This window comes from Esox lucius, chromosome 20, assembly GCF_011004845.1.
Source record: "Esox lucius isolate fEsoLuc1 chromosome 20, fEsoLuc1.pri, whole genome shotgun sequence".
NCBI lineage: Eukaryota > Metazoa > Chordata > Actinopteri > Esociformes > Esocidae > Esox > Esox lucius.
Window position 1 is genome coordinate 27,054,508 of NC_047588.1, and position 25,717 is coordinate 27,080,224.

The window sequence follows — 25,717 nt, forward strand, 5'->3', positions numbered from 1 at the left end:
ATAGAAGTTCGCGGTAAAACGCGATTTCAATAATATTAAATGTATCGATTTTGACACTTTGCTTAGTGTATATTGTAAAAAATGATTGTAGGAAATGTTCAGGATAGTGGATAGAATAATTATATGCAAAGAAATCAAGTGGCACTGTGTATTTGCAATTGTTGGCAAACACACAGAGCCCCTTGATTTTTTTGCATATAATTACTCTATCCACCTTCCTTGACATTTCCTACAATACATTCACTGTGGTGTATAGAATAGTTTTTTCTGTATGAGGCAATATGTATTTCATATCCATTGATTTACATTGTGGAAAACAGGGTGTGGAAATATTGTGCTGCTAGATGTAGCACACCATTCCCCATGATTAGACAGGAATGTCTTACTCTACACATTCTCATGAGCATTTACTACATTGCTTTCTCTGTGGAATATTCAACAGTTTATTAGTTATGAGGCAATATGTATTCCATATTCTGTCACTGGCATTGTCTGAATTTTACCCTTGGAACGTGTTTTAACACCCACTAACACCCACTTTTTATCGAAATTACTCTTAAATATGATCATATTTGAATTGTTGTCAATGTTTTGAGACGTGTTCTCAAACAATTAATAAACTCAATTTATCTCAGTTTTTAAGTAATTCGTTGGTCTCTTTTATTTTGAAAAATTCCAGATTTTCGTGACCCGGAAGTGTTTCTTTAATGTTGCTCACAAGACGCAGATGAAGCATTTGTAGATTTCGAGCAAATAACATGATGGATAAACATAAAGAAACCTGCTAGCTAATTCTTATCCACGTTTATAAATCTGCTCCATTCGCGCCTCATATTAGAAGAAATACACTCCATTTGTGTTGGTTGTTTACCAGTATATGTATTGCTTGCACACAAAAGTCTACAACGAATAACCAAGTTAACAACAAATTTTATACGTGACTTGCAAGGGTTATTTGAATTAAATAGTTTTATGAGGTGCACATTTTAAACGTGAAGAACATTCGTAGTGCATATCAATCGTTTTAAATACTTGAACTTTGACATAGTTTCTATTTTGCAGAGACGGATCAGCTAACTGGTGGGCGAGGTAATGTTCTCAGAAATAACAATTATATTATTTAATTAGACGTTTTATTATAACACTAAACGTTTTTCCCCTCTAAAAAATTACTTTAGAAAGTTATTATATTTTGCCTACGCTAACGTTTACGCAGAAAATGTCATGTTTTCACAGGCAGTTTAAAGTTAGGCTGAAGGTTAAACGTGTCTTCGGCAAATTGTTTATTACTAATACCTATGTGTTTTCTTCAGATGGCAAATTCCCGAAAAGTGATCGAATTCTTTTATGACGTGGTTTCTCCTTACTCGTGGCTTGGCTTTGAGGTTAGTGTGATAATACATTTCTAAATACATTTCAGAGTTAGTGTTGACCTATCTTTGGGCATGCATGTACCCGATCTATAGGTATTGTGCCGGTACAGAAACGTGTGGAACGTTGACGTCAAGCTACGTCCTGCTTTCTTGGCTGGTGTCATGCAAGGTTCAGGTAAATCTAGTTAAAACGATAAGCAAACCAGTAATAAAAATCCTTTGGATGGTGTGTAATGTTTGCGCTGCTGCTAGGATCTTCACACCCCTTTGACATTTTCGTAGGGCAATGATTCTTTTTTCGCCAGAATAAGGTATATAGAGCTGCATGATTTTCAATTGTCACATTTGGGCCACAAATAAAAATATGATTTAATTAATAATTAATGATTTGTTCATTAATAAAAGAAAAATTACAACTGAGAGACTGAGAGAAATTTTATTTATTTCAACGGGATGTAGAATTTATTGGCCATGCTGTCAGTCATACAAAAGAGGTAAATCTGTGAGGTGTTATCTGTTGTGCTGTCTATCATCTTCTATTGTACTGTTGTCTACTCCAGGAAACAAACCTCCAGGTCTGACCCCAAACAAGTTCCTGTACATGGCCAAAGATCTGCACCGTCTGTCTCAGTACTTCCAGGTCCCCCTCAATGTTCCATCAAACCCGTTTGAGGCCATGTTCGAAAAAGGTCCACCGCTCTCTCCTTGATTTTGTTGAATAAAATATGCCAGTAGTGGCACTTGCCTGACTATTTTTTGGCATTAGTAGACACGTTAGTCGAAGACGTGTGGCTAAGAACATAGTGTGTCATTAATGTTTCCTGCCTGAAATATGCTAGATGAATAATGTTAATCTACAACCCGTTTCCAATGTAATATGTAAAATGTGTTTGGGGATCTCGTAATCTGCTGTACAAAATATAATTAAAAGATTCAGAGAATCTGGAGAAATGTGTATGCAAGGGACAAGGCTGAAAACCAATATTGGATGGCCATGATCTTCCGGCCCTCAGGCAGCACTCCATTCAAAAGAGACATAATTCTGTAGTGGACATCACTGTATTGGCTCTGGAACAGTTCCAAAAACCGTTGTTACTGAACACAGTACATCGCTGCATCCACAAATGCCAGTTAAAACTCTACCAAGCAAAGAGGAAACCATGTATAAACAAAATCCAGAATCGCTACCGTGTTCTCTGGGCCTAATCTCATTTAAGATGGACTGAGGCGAAGTGGAAACTCCTATGGTCTGATTAATCAAATTTTATCAGAATAATTTTTTTGGAATCATAGACGCCACGTCATCCAGACTAAAGCGGAGAAAGACCATCCAGCTTATTATCCGTGCACAGGTCAGTGCCTTCATTGTGCACGTTTCTGAAGGCACCTTTAATGCTGAACAGTATATATAGGTTTTGGACATGGCATGGGTGGCAGCAACAAATGCTGCCATCCAGACAACATCTTTACCAGGGTGGGCCTTTCTTATTTCAGAAAGACAATGCCAAACCACATTCTGCACACATTACAACAGCATGGCTCCATAGTAAAAGAGTCTGGGTGCTAAACTGGCCTGCCTGCAGTCCAGACCTGTCACCCATTGAAAACATTTGGTGCATTATGAATGAAAAATACAACAAAAGAGCAGCTGAAATCATATCAAGCAAGAATGGAAATACATTTCACTTTCAAAACTACATCAATTGGTCTCCTCAGTTCTCAAACGGTTACAGAGTGTGGTTAAAAGAAGAGGTGATGCAACACTGGTAAATATGCACCTGTTCCAAAAAATTTTAAACGTGTTGCTGGCATCAAATTCTAAATGGGCATATATTTTTCCAAAAACAATAACATTTCTCTGGTTCAACATTTGATATGTTGTCTTTGTACTATTTTCAGTTAAATATAGAGATAAATGATTTGCACGTCATTGCATTCTGTTTTCATTTGCATTTTACGCAGCATCCCAACTTTTTGGGAAATGAGGTTGTAGATTCAACAGCATTTTTGTGCTGTAGGCCAGGATTTGTCAGCTGGTGCAGAGGGGAAGTCTCTTCCTGTCACAACCCACTCACTGGTACTGAGAGAGGCACAGTTGCTATCATTATGCCTATTGTGTATCACAAAGAGCAATATAGTTGCTGTAGATGCTTAATTAATTATACGTTTTCATACCACTCTTACCAAGTGAGCTAAATATAACTAATTACACTTTTTTATCTCGTCAGCAAAATGAAGTTCTTGCTGATGCCACTGGAATATTTTACTCTTGCACATTTTGCCATGTATCTGTCCTTTCCAGGGACATTGTCTGCCATGCGCTTCGTGACTGCGCTTCAGGAGAGTGAGGTGGGCGGGGACAAGCAGGTAGAGCAAGTGTCCCGGGAGCTGTGGACGAGGATCTGGAGCCTGGACAAAGACATATCCCAGCCTGGATCTGTCTCTGAGGTACCAAGAAGAACAGGGCTTGAGGATGGGACAGTCTGCATGTATTATACTTTCTAGTGCAAGGGTGCCCCAGGTCCAGCAGTGTTGTTTTGAAGATTCCTCCCACCCAGCTTAGTTTAGCAACACTCATGACCAACATTATACGTTGTTCTTTTTATTAATAATCATTTTATAATTATACACAACAAAATATTTTTTCTCCTTGCTGGCTTGCTGGTCAGATGTTCATCTAGGCCGCAAAGAAATATATATTTTTTGCCAATTATTCAACTTATTTCTAGTCTCAAATTATTAGCGATAGATGCTATATATATATCTCTTTGTCTGTATCTTTATTTAAAGTTCTATATATGCTGCCTGAGTATGGCTTGACCACATGTTAGTAAAGCAAATACAGAAAAGTAGGCTAACTGTTCAAATATAACTTGCGTGCCAAACGCTCTAGTGCTTGGTGATGGAGCTGTAGCTGCCCATAAAGCAAACAACACATCTGGCTGGACATCATTTGGATGCCTTTTAGTGCTCGGGACCAAGTCTGTACTGTGAAGTTAACGTAGTGGCTAGAACAACAACTCCCTCTCCAGACAGAGCACACCTTTTGAAGGAAACCCTTAATTACAGGCACCTGTGTTAAATCAGCCACTCCCCCAATTAAGCAATCAATGAGCAATGCAGTACAACAGGAAATGTTTCGTGATGTTTTTAACTGCCGGTGATGGATTAAAGAATCAAAGTCCAGTCGCCACATTCTTTATGCTACTATACAATGCATCACAGTGCACCTTACTTCAAACAGTGCCCCCTGTCCTTAACCAGGGGCATATCCACCATCTGGGCTACTGCTCCCCTAGTGCCATCAAACCCCTCCCAACGTATCCCAGTACTGTAGCTTGCATGGTGTTCAACCTTTCCAACCTATCCCATTACTGTAACTTGCCTGGTCTTCAACCTTCCTAACTTATCCCAGTGCTGTAACTTGCCTGGTCTTTATCCTTCCTAACTTATCCCAGTGCTGTAACTTGCCTGGTCTTTATCCTTCCTAACTTATCCCAGTGCTGTAGCTTGCCTGGTCTTCAACCTTCCTAACTTATCCCAGTGATGTAGCTTGCCTGGTCTTCAACCTTCCTAACGTATCCCAGTGCTGTAGCTTGCCTGGTCTTCAACCTTCCTAACTTATCCCAGTGCTGTAACTTGCCTGGTCTCCAACTTTCCCAACTTATCCCAGTGCTGTAACTTGCTTGGTCTTCAACCTTCCTAACTTATCCCAGTGCTGTAACTTGCCTGGTCTCCAACCTTCCCAACTTATCCCAGTGCTGTAACTTACCTGGTCTCCAACCTTCCCAACTTATTCCATGTAATAATAATAATAATAAAAATAAATAATAAATAATAATAATATCAGTTAGGTGGGTGCATATACAGCTCCGGGGAAAATTAAGATACCACTATGGTCTCAATTAAGGTGCAGTGGTCTCTTAATTTTTTCCGGAGCTGTATTTGTTTTGTATTGCTCAAGGGCATCATTATTTTTTCAATTTGCAGGCTCTGGGATTCGATTTAGCCAACTTTCAGTTACATCCAAAAGCTCAGACTCCTGGTTAAATATCAGCCTGATCCACAACACGGTCAGCTGGCTTCCAGATGAAGATTGTTTTCACTGCAAGACCATGGTGGCATAGGGAACTGCCCCTACTTAGCTTCAGGTTATGCGTAAACACAACATTCCTACCTAAGCTTTTTGTTCTTCCAACCTTTGGTCTCTTGGCCGTACCACACTTACGTCCCGTTCAAAGCTTGTTTCAGTCCTTGTACAACAATTGTGGAACCAGCTTCTCCTTTGATAATAGGACAGCTAATGTTTATTTCTAGCATTGACTTTTGCTGGTACCGTCTTTATTCTGTTCAGTGTTCTTTCTGTTACTGAGTTCTATGGTTGTCACAGCTGTCTATCTAAAGGTGACTGCACTTTATGGTAGTTGCCCTGGATGAAATGACTTAAATGTCAATTTAACAATATTATTGTTATTTTCTGTTGTACTTTTACTATAAAGTATTTACATTGTCTGTGATCGAGGTCAGGGTGTGTTTCTTGTCAAGTGTGCCAAGTGTCTTTGCGATGGTGTGTATAAAATAGAACCATACCCACATTGGTGCGACTCCACTTTGTGCCGGTGATGCTCACAGGGGAGATGGAAGGCTGAAGGCGGATTTATGCTTCAATGTCAAACGCGTCCACGTAAGGTCCGCAGAAACCACAGAGAGCCGCCCAGGCCCGAACAGCCTGGCCGCAAAATCTAAAAGCTCCTAGCTACGCGTGTGCGAACCGCAGAGCTGCACAAACGATGATTGGTTGGATGGCGGAGGGAGGGTTTTACACAGAGTAGGGAATTCCAGAAAACACCCTGTATCAACAAAGACCAAGCAACAATTCAGTCTGGAGGCCTGGCTTAAATCGAGGAACTTTTGATGTGGGAGAAATTCTGGAAGGTGGAAGTCAATGAGGGACAAATATGTTTTCTTTGCCTGCAAGAATGTAGTAAAATGTGCAGGATTCTTATAACCATGGCCCTTATTACGTTCCTTTGTGAAATGTGTGTGTCCTTGTTTTTTCCAGGCTGCCGTGAAGGCGGGACTCTCAGCCAGTGACGTGGAGGAGCTGCTGAAACTGTCCACCTCTAAGCAAATCAAAGACAAGCTGAAGAGTGCCACCCAGGAAGCATTGGACCACGGGGTACGTTTCTTCTCCATTCTTCCTAACCCATACGTTTCCATTGATCGGATGGCCATTAGTGGCAATAGCCCATCCATTCATATCTGATTGCTTCAGGGGAATGGTTCTCCCAGCTGGTTTCATGGATCAAGATGACCCCCCCCCCCCCCCCCCCCCCCCCCCCCCCCCCCCCCACTCTGTGTCTCTCTGTAACAGGGCTTTGGTTTTCCTCTGCTTGTGTGTCATGTGAATGGAAAGGCAGAGGTGTTCTTTGGCTCTGACAGATTTGAGCTCATTGCCCACTGCATTGGTAAGTCCACACTGACATTATTAGGTGTCAACCTCTACAGAAATGCACACTTTGGATGCACCAGAATAGTCACAAATGATCCATTGTACTAGATGGTGGTTAGAGTTCTTGCATTTTACTGTATTACACATTCTATGTCATGTACAAAGCTAACTTTTAAAACCGCACTGGTAAATATGCACTCAGACTGCTTTCACTGTATCATCACTCATCTCTGTGAGCCAATCAAAAGTTGGGCTTGTCCAGTAATAATATACCATTCTGTTTTCTAGGAGAGAAGTGGGTGGGACCTCAGCCTACTGCTGCCAAACTGTGAAATGAAATATGAAACTGACTTAAAACAATAAATACTGTTGATTGTGAATGGGCCGTTTTCTCAGTTGTACACAAGTTGTTCATTGAAATATCCCAGATAACTCTTGACTACACACTGTCCGTTCCTCAGCAGATGAGGTAGCTAGACATTCCGATTAAAGGTGCATGGAATCCAAACAAATAAGTACTGGAAAGAAGTGGAAAAACCTGTTTCTCTAGAAAAAATAGGAGAGATTGAGGGCAAATGGATAGCTAACACAAGATGTGTTGGACAGGTCATCAGAAAGGGAGTGAGAGAAAGACCACTAAAGCTTGACTTGACATTGTGATAAACTCTCCTAGATGAGAGATAAGGGCTGTGGTGGAAAGAAATGGTGGGGGAGAATGGGGGATGGCGTGCAGCTGAAGAGGGTGGGGTTGAGACAGCACTGAAGGTGTGACTTAGGCCAACACAAAGCCACACGACATCCGTGGAGCCTGACAAACCACAGAGTGTGGGCGGGAGGAGCAGATTAACCCTGGACTAAACAGACTGACACAACAGGGGAGCATGTATGAAATGTGTTGGTTTGTATGACAAAAACGCCAAAGGATTATTTATCACTGGATTTTCAAGGTCTCCTTCTCAGACTCTGAGGCGCACACACACACAGAGGTAAGATGCCCATCACTGTCGGTCTTGGGGACTGTTTGTGTCCGATTGTCTGACCGAGATATTGGTTCCATTATTGTGTATGTTTTGTATATGGTGTGCCCATATCCGCGTGTGTCTTAGCGACTTGTTTGTAGTTGTTTCATTGTTCACCTGCTTGGAAAAATGCAGATGGACGGGTTTGACAGGACCGAAGATATGGCAGCTCTGACACTAACAGGGCACTTTATTTTACATTTGTTACTCTGAGGACAATATGTTATAGTTGGTCTACGATATACAGTAGTAGGTTAATGTGGCCCAGCCAGACACTTCTTATTCTACACCAAAGAGCATACTGGGGAGACAGGACGCCTCACCGAAAACCTGTTAGCCCCAATGGTCATGTTACTTGTATATTGTAGGACAAGAAGTGCAGTCCTTCAAGGAATGAATTGTAGTCAATCGGGCTCTAGTAAAGCTATATTTTTAGGCATTTATGCATCTTTTAGAGAGACAGTAGGAAAAGAGATTAGGGCATGTTCAGAAAAATTTCCAAAACACCTGATTGGTTAGATGTTATGATACTAAGAAATGTACATGTGCCTCATCACATCCATAGGTGTTTAGCCCTGGGGCTAACATTAGCTGAAGCTATGTCTTACAGTTAAGCATATTGACTCTTTCCTGGAAGAAAGGTGTATCTGATTGAATGAGAGTGTCTGATGATACTGCTAGCTTTGGTTTCAGTTAATCTTTAGGTGTCTTTCTCTTGAGAGACCTCCTTATATTGGTAAGTGTATTATATTATATATATAGTCATATTACCATTTATATTGCAGAATGTTCTCTAGTTGGTCTACTTATAAACATAGGGTCTGAAACTATTCCTGTTATAGGTCAGTAATGACTGATGTTGTTAATCTTATTTAATTGGTTATTGTGTTTAAACTGTTAAGCAGTTTTCCATGTGAAAAAAAAACACTTGAATTACATGACTTCCCTTTCACAGGCACTTAGCTTTCATTGAATGACATACCTTGTGTATCCTGTTTCTGAAGAGAAATGTAAACTATAGTATCAGGATCAAAGTTCAAGTGAATCCCAACAGCTCCTTTGGGCAGATTCAATTCAATGTGAATCATTTAATGCCAGGCACTGTGATGATGAGATGTAATGACATGTTTAATTTACACATTTATAGGATGTCGTCAGTGTCAGACTACCTCTGTAATTCAGGAGAAACCATCTGTGGTAAGATTTATTTATGTATAATATAAACACTACTATTCAAAAGTTTGGGGTCACTCAAAAATGTCCTTGTTAATCAGCACAACAGATTTTAGCGGTGCTAACATAGTTGCAAATGGGTTTTCTGATGAACCATAAGCCTTTTAAAATGATCAACTTTGATTAGCAAACACAGCGGGTAATTGGAACACAGGACTGAGTTGCTCATAATGAGCCTCTGGATGCCTATGTAGATATTCGATAAAGAATCTGCAGTTTCCAGCTACAATAGTTGTCTACACTATATATCTGATCAATATTGATGTTTTAATGGACTTTTTTTTTTTGGACAGTTTTTCTATAACAAGTACATTTCTTAATGACCCCAAACGTCTCAACGGTTGTGTATATTTTACACACAAACACACACATAGCCTCTCTTTCATCTGCCACTATCTCATGTGGTCACAATGCCTGTATTTTATTTTCTGTATTGCTTATGTATTGCTCACACTGCCTTGTATCTCACTTGGTAAGAAGCACAGACGATTATCTCAAATAAATAATCATTTCTTTATATTTACCTCTGTTTCTCAGAGATTCGTGTGTATCAGCAGGAAGTGATCATCGTGCCCACCCTCCTATTGGGGAGTTTCCTGGTCATACTGGTTTTCATCATTCTTCTGAAGTTCTGCCCTGAGAAGGTGGACCGCCTCCGACCTCAGAACAACGTGACCCCGTCCCGACCACAGCGCCTCAGAAGACAGCTGCATGGCATTGATGGTGTGTGTTTGGATTTAAGGATGTGACATTAGTTATGGCTACTGGAGGTTGTGTGTGTGTGTGTGCGTGCGTGCGTGCGTGCGTGCGCGCGCGCGCCTGCTTATATCAACAATGGAGACAGTCATTCTGTTTGCACTAACTAGTAATGACCAGAATCAAACTTGTTATTATATAGTATCAGTCTACTTTTAAACAGGCAGTAACCACTGGCTCCCTGTCCCTCTCTGCCCGTCCAGCTCCCCCGGGTATCAACCCCATGGAACATGAGAGTATCGCTCTCGACATCCCGTCCTCCTACTCTACCTTCGCCCCCTCTCAGTCCTTCCCCAATACTCCTGCTTACTCCATGGGTGCCACCTCTCTCCCCATCACACCTACGGTCCAGCCACGGGAGCTTCCTCGCCAGCGGCTGCCAGAGACCTTCAACCTGGTGGCGCCGCTGCCCAGAGACTTCTCCCTGCGCTCTGACCAGGCCGTCTCACTTTACAGGGCCCGCATGGAGAACCGGAACGCTGTGCTCCGGGTCCTCAACGGTGAGAGGAGCGGAATAACAAACCCATCTGACCAGTTACTGGATAGATCAAATTCTAGATCCTTCTAGGTGAAAATCTGCTGCTCTGCGCCTGAGAAAGGGCGTTAACCCTAATTACTCCTCAGGTTGTCATTGTGAATGAGAATGTGTTCTCACTCAACTTAAATGTTAACGTAATGGATTGAACGTTATGGAATTATTTTAACAGCAGATAAAAATTCTCCCCTTCCATGGAGTATTGGTACTTGGCCACTGAGGGCCAGTTTCGCAGACATGGATTAAGCCTAGTCTAGGACTTGAAAATGGTGTGGAAAACTCCATTATTAAGCTAGTTTTTTAGTCCTAGACTATGCTTAATCTGTGCCTGTAAAACCGGCCCTGAAACTCTTCCTGAGTTTCAGTAGGCCTAGGTGTCGCAGTAGGCCTAGGTGTCTCAGTAGGCCTAGGTGTCTCAGTATGCCTAGGTGTCTCAGTAGGCTTAGGTGTTTCAGTAGGCCTAGGTGTTTCAGTAGGCCTAGGTGTCTCAGTAGGCTTAGGTGTTTCAGTAGGCTTAGGTGTCTCAGTAGGCTTAGGTGTCTCAGTAGGCCTAGGTGTCTCAGTAGGCCTAGGTGTCTCAGTAGGCTTAGGTGACTCAGTAGGCCTAGGTGTCTCAGTAGGCTTAGGTGTCTCAGTAGGCCTATGTGTCTCAGTAGGCCTATGTGTCTCAGTAGGCCTAGGTGTCTCAGTAGGCCTAGGTGTCTCAGTAGGCCTAAGTGTCTCATTAGGCCTAGGTGTGGCTGCTGCTTGTATACAACCACCAACCATTACATCAATGATTTAATGTGTAAAACTGGTCTATCTAAAATTAGACTCTCTGCTCTCTTGACTGGGAGGGCAAATCTGCTAGAACTTCCTCTAAGGACAACATATCTTGAGCCATAATCATTGTTTAATGTTTGCTTTAGAATTACATATTTGCACAGCATGTTGGAAGGCAATCTTCCCTCCCCCCAAGTGTCTTTTTTCTTCCACAGACTCTGCAAGTGCCACGGAGAGGCACAACTTCCTTGGTTTCGCTTCCTTCCTGTCCCAGCTAGGGCCACACCCCTTTTTGCCAGAGCTCCTGGGAGTTGTCTCTCTGCGTGCGCCCCTTGTTACCGTTATCGAGGAGCTGGAGAACCGAGACCTGCTGGGCTTCCTGTGGCGGTGCAGACAGGTAGGAACTGCATTTACCCCTGAGAAAATGTCTCACAGCAGTCCAGTATGTCTAATCATCTCACGTGGGATTTGTGCTTACAGTGATTTAAGGTGTAAATAAATGATATGTTGTGTGTTTGGTCAGGATGGTGTTGGCAGTGACCCTCCATGCCAGATCACAGAGAGACGGATCTTCACAATGGCCCAACAAGTGGCCTCTGCTCTGGTGAGTTACCTGTATTGATTGGGACAGCTGAATAAAAGTCCCGTTGTAGGTTTGCTGTGTTGGTCTCCTGTCTGTCCCGTCTATTTAGTACTAGACGATAAGAAAAAGTCACTTTACTTAAGAGACCACAGGATGTAGACTGCAATCTTAAACCAGCCCGTTTACTAATGTTGAGATTGCACTTTCCCATCACCATTCAACCTTTAACCCTTTCAACCAATCAGGAGTTCCTCCACAGACGAGACCTTATCCATGGCAACATCTGTGCTCACAGTGTATTAGTCAGTAAGGACCTGACAGCAAAGCTGTGGGGTCTGGGCAGTGTCTACACCAGGAAGACCCAGGGAGCCGCTCAGAACGAATTCACCAGCCTCAAGAAGTGGCAGGCCCCTGAGCTATTGGCTAGGAGACCTGCTAGTCAGAGCAGTGATGTGTGAGTTTCTCTACCAGATATCGGATTGTATGACAAACTTGTATGACGTACGTCTCTGAGCTACAAGTTAGGTTTTGTTATAATAATGCCTCAACCCATTGCTAGGCAGGTTGTCCCAGAATGTCAAGAAATAGCTCTTGTTTACTTCTAACAAGTTCATTTGTGCTTCTTGTTCACGAAAGCTACTGCCCAGTTGACTCCTATTTAGTATGGAAGGAGTTCACTCCCAGAATGACCTTGAGTGCACCCCAATTGACAACAGGGACAACTTTGATATGAAGCATTATTTTCACCTGAATCTCACACGTGTATCAGTACAACCTAAGCTTTCCCAGGCCTCTATTAGAAGCAAGTCTGCCAAGTTATACTGAGCATAATCTTCAGTCTTGGTTCTCCCTCTGACAGTGGAATTTGTGGTCTTTCCTGTTTTTTGACATTTGTGTCTTGCTCTTCCTAGCTGGTCGTTTGGCATCCTGTTGTATGAAATGACAACCTTGGGTGAGCTACATTTCATTGATCTTCAGACACTGACTGTCCCTTTCGGACAGTGATTACGCAACAAATTTCTTTGTAATTATTTCGTAATTGTCATAAACCTTTTAATTTTCTCCCTTTAATCTACATTTCTCTTTCTCTCTCTCTCTTTCTGCATTTGTCTATCCCCCTGTCTGCCTCTCCCTTTCTCTCTCAGGTGACGCTCCGTTTTCCGATATCTCTGTCAATGAGCTTCTGCAGTTTCACCAGAGAGGGAAAACACTGAGAAAGCCAACCAACTGCTCCAATTCACTGTAACTATCTTTCATCACGGCTGGTGATGAGTTCATACTGAGCTCCGCCTGTTGTGTTCCCCTATAACCACATCCGCCCTTCTCACAGGTACTCCATCATGAAGAGCTGCTGCCAATGGAAGGAACAGGATCGCACCACATTGGCCGAGGTCGACCGCAAGCTCCAATCAGGAGCGAAGAGTGCCAGTGACAAAGTCCTGAAGGTGCCTGAACCAATTAGCATCAACCAATACCTGCAGGAAGCAGGATATGGGGAGTCCACCAACTACACTGTTTTCTGAGTGATGGCTGTGACATAATGAAATGCACTATGCTGAGGGATGATGGATGTTTATATACAGAACCAGTCAGAGGTTTGGACACACCTACTCATTCAAGGGGATTTCTTTAGTTTTACTATTTTCCACATTGTAGAATAATAGTGAAGACGTCAAAACAATCAAATAATACACATGGAACTATGTAGCAAGCCAAAAAGTGTAAAACAGATCAAAATAAATGTATATTTTAGATTCTTCAAAGTAGCCATTTGCCTTGATGACAGCATTGCACACTCTTGGCACACTTGGCTGCTACATGACTCCACAAGTTATTTAATCGTTTTGATGTCTTCGCTATTATTCTACAATGTGGAAAATAATGAAACTAAATACCCATAAATGAGTAGGTGTGTCCTTTTGACTGGTAATGTATGTATTGCTACATAGAATGTCTCCGTTTAACTTTTTTCAGTCTAATCATTGCTTTCACTTCCCTGTCATGCCTTTGAAAAGGGGTGGTTTAGGTCAGGAAAAGGGAGGAATTTCTGTATTAAAATGCAGCCATTGTCTTTGTACCAGAGACTTAAGAGGAGTGGATTTCAATAGATACAATAGTTAGGCTGACCTCCATCTTGTTGATTGTTTATGTACTTATGAAGGTTTTCCAAATGTGTTACAGTTTACAAGAGTCATAATATATGATTATACTTATTTTTCATAATTTGAAGGACTGAAAGAGCACAAGGCTTCATCAGAGATTTATAGGATGTGTAGTTTGTGGCTTGTTACAGTGTCTCAAGCATGGCCAGAAGTCCTCTTTTATTGACCATGTGAGCTGACTGGGGAAGACTTGTTGAGCCCCTAGTTGTTCGGGTGATGTGATCAGAATTACCTCCTGACAGTACAGAAGGTTACTGCTTAAAGTATGGGCTATATTTAAGTTAGTTCACTGGTAAATGTTGTACTATGAATTAGCAAAAACTGAGCAATTGTAAAACACTGTGCATTGTGGAACAGTGTACAAGTAAAACAAAAATAAAATTGTAAAACAGACTGACATTCTTTTCCTTTTGAATTGGTCAGCAGAATTGTTTTTGTGCCTTTTGAATTCTCTTGTATGTTTATATACTGGCAGTACATGTTAAGTATGACCAAGACATGCAATTCTATAAGTCGTGAGTTCTGAGTTTGATCTCTAATTACTAACTTTGCGCCGAGACAACTTCCATAAAGCCTTGAAATCACATCAAGAGTCCAGAGCAATACTCAGACCTAAGGAACCGTTTCCATAACAGGTATTGTTTATTGGTAGTACTGCATACACAGAGTATCCTCCCTCAGGATGAATACCCATCTTCAGGTAGTTTAGTCAGTTAAAGCAACTAATACTCACACAAGGAAATCTCCATTACAAAACTGCTCCCAAAGCCAAAACCTTCAATGTAGTAAAAAAAGAACAAAGCTATAAAATTGAGCCATATCTAGTGAAATAAAATGTCAAGCTCTACCTTACATAATTATGATTAGAGCCTGCCTGGACTTACAAACTAATATCATCTACATTACATTTCTACTTTGTAAAATAAAAATTGAATGAACCATCTTCAATCAAAACACTATGGTTGTAGCACCTCTAAAATGTAGAAAAGGCTGCTTGAACTTTCCTAGCTAAGTAGCCATGGTAGCCTCCAGGGACTACATTTGCAGTCTCAGGTAAGAGTATGTTTCCACTGACAGACACAAACACACCCATACTCCAGCCTTCACCCAGCAAACATGCATACTCCAAAGACAGATTATAAGCCCTTCATGCCACTTGCATTAAAAAAAAGGAAAAAAACGATTTCTTTGCACATTCAATGTCCAGGAAAGTCAAAGCAAATCCAAAGTATTTCCTCTCTTCCCTAGATTCAACGTCTTCTCTTTGTCTATTCCCTAAAATGATTGAGGCTCATGGTAAACGATTTGGTGAATCTCTGCTTCTAACCCACATTCTGGCCTTCCTTCCCTCCCATTCAGTCTGGGTCTTCTAACACAAGTCTTCATAGTGGGCCCACCCATCCCTCTTCAGTCTCGTAGGCTGTTGATGGAAGCACAGATCTTGAGGGCGGGTCCCAGTTTAATGTTCATGGTGGAGATGAGGTGGTCTTCTTTGAGGAGCAGCAGGGCCTGACCATCAATCTCCTGGGACAGGAACTGAGCTGCCAGCTCCTCACAGCCTGGGAGAAGAGGAGAGGATGTCAAATAAACTGGGAGAGGGACTGAGCTGCCAGTGAACAGCAAAATAAAAGCCACTCTGGCTAGATCTGCGGCTAGGGCCAGGTTCTAATGTTTCATTGATGTTTTACTACTGAGAACAAAGAGAAACAGGCCGAAGCCTGCACATATCGAGAGCAGGTGCCGAAGAACATAAAGCAGCAGACTTCATTAAATAAAGATGGCCTGAAATGTGCATAGTATCAACTGGGCAGATGAATGAAATCCCATTATTGACCACTGACCCTGTAGTGAAGAGATGAACCTGCGGACCTCCTCCACACCCCAGTGGGCGGGGCTCCCAGACAGGAAGTTATCCCCATCCAGAGGGAGGCTGCCTGGAGCGGTGTCGTACAACTGGGCTTCGCGCTGGACAGGCCTGGGACAGGAGACGGAGGAGCTGGGGGAGAGCGACGGGGAGTCTTCTTCCTCTTCCTCCCCTTCACAGCTGGACAAGTCTTCAGAGCGACTGGATTCAGAAGGACACTACAGCCACCAGGAAACAAAGGCAAACACTGTATTGCATTCTTTAATACACGGACATCCAGTCAATGCCTTTCAATGCATAACAAAACAAATCCACCCCACCTCCTTTACAGGCACATGTCTTCCAGCTATTTTAGCGCAGGCGATCTCCGAGCTGCTCCTGCGAGGACCCCGGCGTCTAATGTTACTTTCGGCAGGAGCAGGAGGACCAGGAGGCCCTGCAGAAGCTCGCCCCCTACTGACCCGGAAATGGTGACTACAGCTGACATTGTATCTAAAGGAGAGTGGAAAGGAACGTTTGGTGACCCCCGGACAGGAAAATAAATGACAACTACTCTGGTCAGACTTGTAGGAAACGGTCAGAAGATAAACAGGGCGGACAGCCTACCTCTTAGCGCAGGTTTTGGAGCAGAACCTCTTAGAGCCTCTGAACTGGCTGGCCGGGGCGAAGCTTTCACAGTACTCACATTTCAATACTGGGGGCAGAGAGGCAAGGGGTCAACACAGGGAAAACTCTGGACACAGTCCAACTACAGCTCTATGCAAAGACATTGATCTCCTGTAGAAAACGAAGTGAATGTTCAGGACGACGCAGTAACCTGCAGGGCCTCCGTTTTCAGTCTGTTTACCAGCCATGGCTAGAGGCTCCTTCACTGGCCCCGTCACCTGTTGAAGTTAGGGGATTGGAAAACGATCAGACCCCGACAATAACCAATCAGTTCATCCACATTGTGTGACCAGCGGAGCCATAGGAAGCAGGTTCCAAGCCCAGGTCTGACTCACGGGGAAGGGTTCTGCTCCCTCCTGGATGACAAAGCCCTCTATGAGGTGGGTGAGGACCTGGGGTTTGACCACGGCCTGGGGGAGCGGGGCTCTGTCTCCTTGCGCCCCCACCCCCCGTGACAGTGGCAGAGACGGAGACAGGGTGGGGGGAGACGAGAAGGCTGCTACCGTTTTAGGAACTGGAGGGGGAGTGTGGGAAACAGGAGAAGAGAGTAAAGATGAAATGTCACTTTGGTAATTGACAGTATTCGTTTATTCTTAAACCTCCTCACATTGGGTAATGACAAATATTAGAAAGCATTTATATGAACAAGAAAATCCATCTTTAGGCATCTCACCGGAGTCCCATGTGGGGGCAGGGGACAGAGGAGGGGCACAGTCTCTTATTGGTGGGGAGCATATTTGCGAAGGTTCTACTGCCAGTTCACTGGTTGCATCGGTTTCTGACTTCCTCTTCAATGAGCCAATCGCAGGCTTTGCCTAATGTAAAACAAAATGTTCTGATTACCACACACACACACACACACACACACACACACACACACACACACACACACACACACACACACACACACACACACACACACACACACACACACACACACACACACACACCTCCAACTCTGTAAGTCTGTCAAAAGGTTACCATGGCGCTCCCTCCGGTTGTTGCTACAGTCGTGCCGTTGTCCTGGGCACAGCAGCTTCTCGCCTGGGCCAAAGCCTGGGGGTTTCCTGCCGAGCCCTGCCTGGCTCCCACCAGCTGCACCGGGACATGGGGTGGGTGACGGCTGCCTGTGCTGGGCTGAGGGTTGACAGGTGGGGCCGGGAGGATAGGGGGAGGGTGGCGCGGGGGTAGCTGGACAGGAAAGCGGTGACCCTGCACGGTTTTGGGCTGTATGGGAACAGGACCAGGAGCGTGGCCCACTTTGTCCGTGCTGGACTGCTGCAGTGGCTGTACCACCAAGGTCTGGGTGTTGACGCTGGGTTTGGGGTTCACTGAACCAATGGGGTAACCCTGAGAGGAGGTCGCTACGCTGGAGGTGGGGACTAGGATGTGAGTCACCGCGGCAGCAGGGGTAACGGTGGTAACCGCCCGCGCCTGACAGAGACCTGACGGCGACAGGAGGAGCTGGGAGAGAGGGAGCGAGGAGGAGGGGGAGGAGGCGGCGGGGGCCATGTTGGACTGGTGTCCAGTCTTGACAGTCGTGCTGGGGACAGCTGTGGCTGGGGGGTGTGGGTAGGTGGGCAGCTTGGCCATTTGTTGCTGCTGGTTATGAAGCTGCTGCTGGGTGTTCTGACAGAACTGCTGTTGTTGATGCTGCTGCTGTTGTTGTTGTTGCTGCTGCTGCTGCTGCTGCTGCTGTTGACTAAGAGGGTAGTTGGCTGATAGAGGGAGGAACAAAGGCATGTTCAGAGTCAGACAGAGTTCTTAGTGGCACAGAAATTATGAGAATTGTGTCTGAATACAGGAGCCAAATTCAGTTCACCTGTGTCTTTCCTGTCAGGCATCTCAGTCTTCACGCCGGCCACCCTGGGAGAGGAGACACAGTGGAGAGCCAGGTTCTGCACCTGATCGTGTAAGAGAGAGAAGAATGCAAATACTTGGTACACCTGTGCAAAAGCCTTAATGCAGACTGTTGACTGATAAGTTGTCTTCTTAGAACAGAAAGTGGTCTCCACCTGGTCATTGTCTGATTGAGCACTGGAGGTCGGTGGGACTTCCTGTTGCTGCGGTTGTTGTTGCTGAGGTTGTTGCTGAGCAACCGTCGCTACAGCAGCTGTTGCCGTGCCACCCGGCATGAAAATTAGTTGGGAGGCTGCAAGAGGTGCCCTAAGGGAGCGGTTGACCTGTGGGGTCAGAGGTCAACAGTCAACACAGAGGCTCTTTGCCCAAATTGTCTGAATATCTCTGCTCCTTGCGCAACTCACTCTCAGGTACATTTGGCCCTGCCCAGCCGAGTTCCCCCCCAGCAACACTGACTGACTGAGGGCCGATGACGTCACGGACGTGGCAGCGCCAAGAGGACGGGGATTGGTCACGGTCCCTCCCCCAGTGGTGGTGCTCAAATTGACCTGCGAGTGACAAGAGTTGTGTGTTGCTCAGTTGGTAGAGTGTACAGTTACACAGCAGGTTTCTGGGTATGATTCAAACGGGTGGCCAGTATGGAAGAAATAAAATGTGTCTACAGTGGGGAGAAAGAGTATTTGATACACTGCCAATTTTGCAGGTGTTCCTATATACAAAGTATGTAGAGGTCTGTAATTTTTATTATAGGTACACTCCAACTGTGAGAGACAGAATCTAAAACAAAAATCCAGAAAATCACATTGTATGATTTTCAAATAATTAATTTGCATTTTATTTCATGACATGAATATTTGAATACTTACCAACCAGTAAGAATTCCGGATCTCACAGAACTATTTTCTTTAAGAAGCCCTCCTGTTCTCCACTCATTACCTGTATTAACTGCACCTGTTTGAACTCATTACCTGTATAAAAGACACCTGTCCACACACTCAATCAACTCCAACCTCTCCACCATAGCCAAGACCAGAGAGCTGTGTAAGGACATCAGGGATAAAATTGTAGACCTGCACAAGGCTGGGATGGGCTACAGGACAATAGGCAAGCAGCTTGGTGAGAAGGCAACAACTGTTGGCGCAATTATTAGAAAATGGAAGAAGTTCAAGATGATGGTCAATCTCCCTCGGTCTGGGGCTCCATGCAAGATCTCACCTCGTGGGGCATCAATGATCATGAGGAAGGTGAGGGATCAGCCCAGAACTACACGGCAGGACCTGGTCAATGACCTGAAGAGAGCTGGGACCACAGTCTCAAAGAAACCCATTAGTAACACACTACGCCGTCATGGATTAAAATCCTGCAGCACACGCAAGGTCCCCCTGCTCAAGCCAGGCCATGTCCAGGCCTGTATGAAGTTTGCCTATGACCATCTGGATGATCCAGAGGAGGAATGGGAGAAGGTCATGTGGTGTGATGAGACAAAAATAGAGCTTTTTGGTCTAAACTCCACTCGCCATGTTTGGAGGAAGAAGAAGGATGAGTACAACCTCAAGAACACCATCCCAACCGTAAAGCATGGAGGTGGAAACATCATTCTTTGGGGATGCTTTTCTGCAAAGGGGACAGGACGACTGCACCGTATTGAGGGGAGGATGGATGAGGTCATGTATCGCAAGATCTCGGCAAACAACCTCCTTCCATCAGTAAGAGCATTGAAGATGGTTCGTGGCTGGGTCTTCCAGCATGACAACAACCAGGGCAACTAAGGAGTGGCTCCGTAAGAAGCATCTCAAGGTCCTGGGGTGGCCTAGCCAGTCTCCAGACCTGACCCCAATAGAAAACCTTTGGAGGGAGCTGAAAGTCTATATTGCCCAGCGACAGCCCGAAACCTGAAGGATCTGGAGAAGGTCTGTATGGAGGAGTGAGCCAAAATCCCTGCTGCAGTGTGTGCAAACCTGGTCAAGAACTACAGGAAACGTATGATCTCTGTAATTGCAAACAAATATTAAGTTCTGCTTTTCTGATGTATCAAATACTTATGTCATGCAATAAAATGAAAATGAATTACTTAATCATACAATGTGATTTTCTGGATTTTGGTTTTAGATTCCGTCACTCACAGTTGTATCTTACCTATGATAAAAATGACAGACTTCTACATGCTTTGTAAGTGGGAAAACCTGCAAAATCGGCAGTGTATCAAATACTTGTTCTCCCCACTGTATGTAGATGTATGCAGATGTACGCTCTGGAGAAAACCATCCGCTACATGACTTAACCTGGAAACTGTCTTCTATTACAGACTGTTAAACTTACAGAAGTGGTTGCTTGGGCGACACTGTTGTTGGGAGAGTTGGATTGGCGGCTGGCAGCAAGGGTGGCCTGAGGGAAAGTGAACAACAAAGAAGAAGTTGTCAAGAGAAAGGAAAAAACATCTTACAAAACACTTCATGACTAAACATTTTGTTTGGAATAAATCCATCCCTGTTGTCTTACCTGTTATTTGCATGTTTACCTGTTTTGTTATCTTCTGCAAATTTGTATAACCACGTTTCCAAAAAAGTTGGGACGCTGTGTAAAATGTAAATAAAAACAGAATGCAATGATGTGCAAATTATTTATCCCTATATTTAATTGAAAACAGTACAAAGACAACATATCAAATGTTGGAACTGAGACGTTTTTCAACCACTGTTGCATCACCTCTTCTTTTAACAACATTCTGTAAGCGTTTGGGAACTGAGACCAATTGCTGTACTGTAGTTTCCAAAGTGAAATGTATTCCCATTCTTGCTTCATATAGGATTGCACCTGCTCAACAGTTCGGGGTCTCCTTTGTCATATTTTTTGTTTCAAAAGGCACTAAATGTTTTCAGTGGGCGACAGGTCTAGACTGCAGGCAGGCCAGTTTAGCACCCAGACTCTTTTACTACAGCACCATGCTGTTGTGAAACATGCAGAATGTGGTTTGGCATTGTCTTGCTGAAATAAGCAAGGCCTTCCCTGAAAAAAACGTTGTCTGGATGGCTGCACTTGTTGCTCCAAACCTGTATATACTGTTCAGCATTAATGATGCCTTCACAGATGTCACCCATGCCATGTGCACTAATGCACCTCTATAGCTTCACAGATGCTGGCTTTTGAACTGTGCGCTGACAACAAGCCGGATGTTTTCCACTTCCAGTCCATCTTAAATGAGCTCAGGCTCAGAGAAGGCGGCGGCGATTCTTGATCTTGTTTACATATGGTTTCTTCTTTGCATGGTAGAGCTTTTTAACTTGCATTTGTGGATGCAGTGACGTACTGTGTTCATAGACAATGGTTTTCAGAAGTGCTCCTGAGCCCTTGCAGTGATGTCCACTACAGAATCGTGTCTGTTTTTAATGCAGTGCTGCCTGAGGATCCGAAGATCACGACCATCCAATACTGGTTTTCGGCCTTGTCCCTTGCATACAGATTTCTCCGGAATCTCTCTGAATCTTTTGATTATCGGAATCTTTTAATGATATTATGTACCGTCGATTATGAGATCCCCAAACTCTTTGCAATTTTACATTGAGAAGTGGTTTTTTCCACCCAGTTGTTGTACCATTTGCCTGCTCAGTTTTTACAGGGTGGTGAACCCCTCCCCATCTTTACTTCTGAAAGACTCATCCTCTCTGGGATGCTCTTTTTATGCCCAATCATGTTAGTGACCTCTTGCCAATTAACCTAATTAGTAGTGAGATGTTCCACCAGGTTCTTTTTAGCATTACACACCATTTTCAGACTTTGTTGCCCCTGTACCAGCTTTTCTGAAACGTGTCGCTGGCATCAAATTCAAAGTAGGCATATACAGATAGTCGTCGACTTACTATGCGACTAGGGGGACCTATGCGACCGAAGTAAAAGGAAAAACAAATATTGTATACCAGCCAGCGCGGGAACATGCGGGAGGCTGGGCAATTGGCAGGGCGTACGATTGTTACTCCTGCGAGCGAGCGTACTGAGAGAAAACGCAAACCTAGCTACGGGGGACTCTAATTTACTACGTTATTATTCCTCTGCCAACTTACAACCAAATCCACTTCTGACCTATAGGTAGGAACGTATCCCGTTCGTAAGTCGACGACTAGCTGTATTTTTCAAGAGACCACAACATTTCTCAGTTTCAACAAATGATATGTTGTCATTGTACTATTTTCTATTGAATATACAGTTAGGTCTGGAAATATTTAGACACTGACACAATTTTCATAATTTTGCCCTCTGTACGCCACCACAATAGATCTGGAACACATGGACATCACCAAACACTCCTCCTTTGTGATGCTTTGCCAGGCCTTTACTGCAACTGTCTTCAGTTGTTTGTTTATGGGTCTTTATGTTGTGAAATTCATGCTCGATCGGGTTGAGATCAGGTGATTGACTCGGCCATTGCGGAATATTCAATTCCTTTGACTTGAAAAACTCCTGGGTTGCTTTCACAGAATGTTTTGAGTCATTGTCCATCTGTAAAGTGAAGCATCGTCCAATCAACTTAGCTGAATCTGAGCAGACTCATCAATAAACACTAGTGACCCAATGCCCATGTCATCACACTGCCTCCACAGTGTTTTACAGATGATGTGGTATGTTTCGGATCATTATTTAACTGTAACTTGAATATATTTTGGTGAACAGCCAAAATAACAAAAGTTGTGTCAGTGTCCAATTATTTCCGGACCTAACTGTAGGGTTTAAATCAGGGGTGTCAAACTCATTTTGGTCTGGGGGCCGCATACAGCTTAATCTGATCTCAAGGGGGCCAGACCAGTAAACTCATAGCAAAATTACATAGAACTAACAATAAGTCCACTTTTTTCTTTGTATTAGTGCAAATAAATAGTATTATAAAAATATGTATATTAAATGAATTGTCCTTTTACAAAATATATAATGAATATATATTATATATTATTTAAGAAAAGTATGTGCAATTTCAACAACACTATTACTCAGTTTTAAATTTAATTAAGTGCATTATGCATAAAAACTGATCACAGTTTTCGTACAATGTTGCAAAACATTTAGTCACAGTTTTGTGGAAATTAAAAACACTGTCCTGCATGTTAACATCAAAATATAGAAATGATTGAAAATCCATTTTCTAATTCTGGGAAGCAACTCTGAACACATGAATTGACTCCACACACTTGAAAACAATAAGTGGCAGCTGTTTTAAAAAGAAAAATGTATTTATTTATTTTTTTGCTGATGTTTTTTATTTTATTTTTGTATTGCAGATTTTTTTCCCCGGGCCGGACTGAACCCCCTGGCGGGCCAGTTCCGGCCCGCGGGCCATAAGCTTGACACCCCAGGTTTAAATGATATGCACATCACTGGATTTGTATTTCACATAACTTTTTTGGAAACAGGGTTGTAATTACCAAAGGGGTATCCTATGAAGCAAGAACCATCTATTTACTTAAAAACCTCTAAATATATGATTCTGGGTAAAAGAGTCATATTCTATTTTCCGAAGTGTTGTTAATGCCACCTTTTATGTGTTTTGGTGTTTTTATCAAACAGCAACCTGCATTTGCCTCAGTGGGTTCCGGTACCTATTTTCCACAAATCCAGGCTCTGTCACACACTGTCTCTTTCCATCACTGTGTGCACTTTTGCTATTTTTGTTACCTCGTATAACTGTTTTTACACCAGTTGTGTTACATGATATGGTTGAATGTTACCTTTTAGTATTTAATTTATACTTTTTTATTGTCTATACCTGTTGTATTACACCTTATTATTGTATGTGTTCCCAGTTCTATTACTTAATATGTTTGGGTTATTATTACCTGTTGCACAGCAGCCAAGTTGTGAAGCTGCTGAGCACTGTTGATTTGCTGCTGCAACATGAGCTGCTGGAAGTACTGGGCTGCATTTGGCTGTCTCTGCAGCGCCTGAAGGGCCTAAAGAGTATAAATCATCATTACCATAATGAATATATTCATGCACATTGTCTTCTGACTGGTTAGTTCCAGATAGTGCTGATTCTTCCACACCAAGAGAATACAGTTGCCCTATTACCAAAGAATACAGTTGCCCTATTACCAAAGACTCATGTTGGTGTTATACAGAAAGTCACCTGCACAGCTTGTCGCTCATACAGAGACATGTGGGCTATCTGTGGAGGGCGGGAGTTCCCAGCAGAGGGCGCATTTCCATTGGAAGAGCTTGTGTTCTGGTCTTCACCTGCATCCATGCTCTCTGCACAAAACATATGGCAATCAAACCAGGCATGCAGTGACAGTTTGTGCAACATTGTCAAATGATTACTGTTTCGTTTTAGTTTTTTTATGTATGAAAACATGCAACATTACAGTAACACCTATGGCATTAGCTATGCCTATATTCTCTGTATCACAGTAATATCATATTAAATGTATATTATAACCTATATAATAGGGTTAACTGTCCCATTGACTATAGCTATTCAATATTGCAGCTTGTTCTAACAGTTATTTTTTGCTATCTAATGCAATGGGAGAAGAAGTCATTAGTACTGTGGTAGAAGGCCGGCTGGCTGTCAACAATATGATAGATGATATAGAGGGATGCAGGAGAAACTGGCCGACATGGCAGGCAAAGAAAAATTATCATCCAAATGCTTACAAAATGTAATAAGACTTGACATTATACAAAAATCTATTTGTTTCATTCCAGTTTGATATATAATATACTTTTCAATGACTTGCAGTGACAACCTTGATTTACAACTAAATCTAAGCGAGATCACTGCAGCAACAGTGTATCTGGCTAACGTTAGCATAGCCACCTAGCTGGCTAGCAAGCTGCTAGTACTGTTTCTAATAAGTTAACTGCAAAGACATCGTGACATTTTTCTCTTACCTAGCTAGATCTCCTGGACTTATTTTCCACCTTCTTAATATAAAACCCAAGTTTTAAGTTGAAAACTTTTTACGAATTTGTTTCTGTAAAGAATCTTTGGTAATCTTTTTCAGCTAGGTAAATCTTCAATGCAAAACGCAAACAACGGTGAGGCAGATGAGAGAAATCCCGCCCCCCTCACTATTTACCATTCCCTTTCCGGCGCCAAAAACGACGTGCTGGAGACACATTGGCTGTGTTCGAGAGAATCAAAATGACAATTCATCACTGGTAAATGTGCCTGACTGACTGATCTACAAATTACAATGAGTCATTATTCATTTAGCAATTTGATTTATAAATCAGTCATTTGGTAGTTGCCTGCAATCGTTTTGATTCTTTTGAACATGGCCAGACATTTAAACAGAAATGTAGCCCAAGTGCTATGAAGTATGAATCAACGTTCATTAGATAAAGCTAAACATAAAATTAAAGAATCCATTGCAAGGAAATATATTTTCCATACAACACTTGCAAAAGGGAAAAAAGTATTTGATCCCCTGCTGATTTTGTATATTTGCCCGCTAGAAAAGAAAT

At 43.0% G+C, this 25,717-nt stretch overlaps 3 protein-coding genes across 4 annotated transcripts; 2 read left to right on the forward strand and 1 right to left on the reverse strand.

Annotated features, from left to right (window-relative positions):
* The first annotated feature begins 745 nt into the window (after window positions 1-745).
* Window positions 746-7,205, forward strand: LOC105019054 (glutathione S-transferase kappa 1). 2 transcript variants are annotated; one of them, XM_020040979.3, is made up of 9 exons: window positions 746-977; window positions 1,063-1,089; window positions 1,314-1,385; window positions 1,467-1,548; window positions 1,934-2,062; window positions 3,676-3,821; window positions 6,436-6,552; window positions 6,748-6,841; window positions 7,114-7,205. In XM_020040979.3, exons 3-9 carry the CDS (start codon window positions 1,314-1,316, stop codon window positions 7,155-7,157), a joined length of 684 nt encoding a protein of 227 aa, XP_019896538.1. In that variant the 5' UTR covers window positions 746-977; window positions 1,063-1,089; the 3' UTR covers window positions 7,158-7,205. The 2 variants fall into 2 exon arrangements, with proteins under 2 accessions (XP_019896538.1, XP_010883252.1); XM_010884950.5 differs by having other exon boundaries at window positions 747-1,089.
* A 90-nt stretch (window positions 7,206-7,295) lies between these two features.
* On the forward strand, window positions 7,296-14,268 carry styk1b (serine/threonine/tyrosine kinase 1b). The gene is made up of 10 exons (XM_010884949.5): window positions 7,296-7,811; window positions 8,992-9,041; window positions 9,615-9,800; window positions 10,037-10,333; window positions 11,346-11,527; window positions 11,654-11,734; window positions 11,959-12,167; window positions 12,625-12,665; window positions 12,859-12,955; window positions 13,044-14,268. The coding sequence occupies exons 1-10, from the start codon at window positions 7,711-7,713 to the stop codon at window positions 13,234-13,236; spliced, it is 1,437 nt and encodes a 478-aa protein (XP_010883251.1). The 5' UTR covers window positions 7,296-7,710; the 3' UTR covers window positions 13,237-14,268.
* A 225-nt stretch (window positions 14,269-14,493) lies between these two features.
* Window positions 14,494-25,312, reverse strand: phc1 (polyhomeotic homolog 1). The gene is made up of 15 exons (XM_013139325.4): window positions 25,142-25,312; window positions 24,378-24,499; window positions 24,088-24,201; window positions 20,585-20,650; window positions 18,670-18,813; window positions 18,421-18,588; window positions 18,228-18,309; window positions 17,387-18,123; window positions 17,079-17,220; window positions 16,741-16,919; window positions 16,557-16,623; window positions 16,346-16,433; window positions 16,060-16,231; window positions 15,717-15,957; window positions 14,494-15,434 (listed from the first exon to the last, which is right to left on the reverse strand). The coding sequence occupies exons 2-15, from the start codon at window positions 24,492-24,494 to the stop codon at window positions 15,283-15,285; spliced, it is 2,469 nt and encodes an 822-aa protein (XP_012994779.2). The 5' UTR covers window positions 24,495-24,499; window positions 25,142-25,312; the 3' UTR covers window positions 14,494-15,282.
* Window positions 25,313-25,717: the final 405 nt, after the last annotated feature.

Bases quoted from the DNA above. Each gene is read 5' to 3' on its own strand.
- LOC105019054 (XM_020040979.3), top strand. From the start codon at position 1,314: ATGGCAAATTCCCGAAAAGTGATCGAATTCTTTTATGACGTGGTTTCT. The intron at 2,063-3,675 runs GTCCACCGCTCT...TGTCCTTTCCAG, and splicing joins TGAGGCCATGTTCGAAAAAG to GGACATTGTCTGCCATGCGC. The intron at 6,842-7,113 runs GTAAGTCCACAC...TCTGTTTTCTAG, and splicing joins GCTCATTGCCCACTGCATTG to GAGAGAAGTGGGTGGGACCT.
- styk1b (XM_010884949.5), top strand. From the start codon at position 7,711: ATGAAATGTGTTGGTTTGTATGACAAAAACGCCAAAGGATTATTTATC. The intron at 11,735-11,958 runs GTGAGTTACCTG...TCAACCAATCAG, and splicing joins AACAAGTGGCCTCTGCTCTG to GAGTTCCTCCACAGACGAGA. The intron at 12,666-12,858 runs GTGAGCTACATT...TTTCTCTCTCAG, and splicing joins GTATGAAATGACAACCTTGG to GTGACGCTCCGTTTTCCGAT.
- phc1 (XM_013139325.4), bottom strand. From the start codon at position 24,494: ATGGATGCAGGTGAAGACCAGAACACAAGCTCTTCCAATGGAAATGCG. The intron at 16,434-16,556 runs GTTACTGCGTCG...CTCTGCCCCCAG, and splicing joins TGAAAACGGAGGCCCTGCAG to TATTGAAATGTGAGTACTGT. The intron at 15,958-16,059 runs GTGGGGTGGATT...TGGTGGCTGTAG, and splicing joins GACATGTGCCTGTAAAGGAG to TGTCCTTCTGAATCCAGTCG.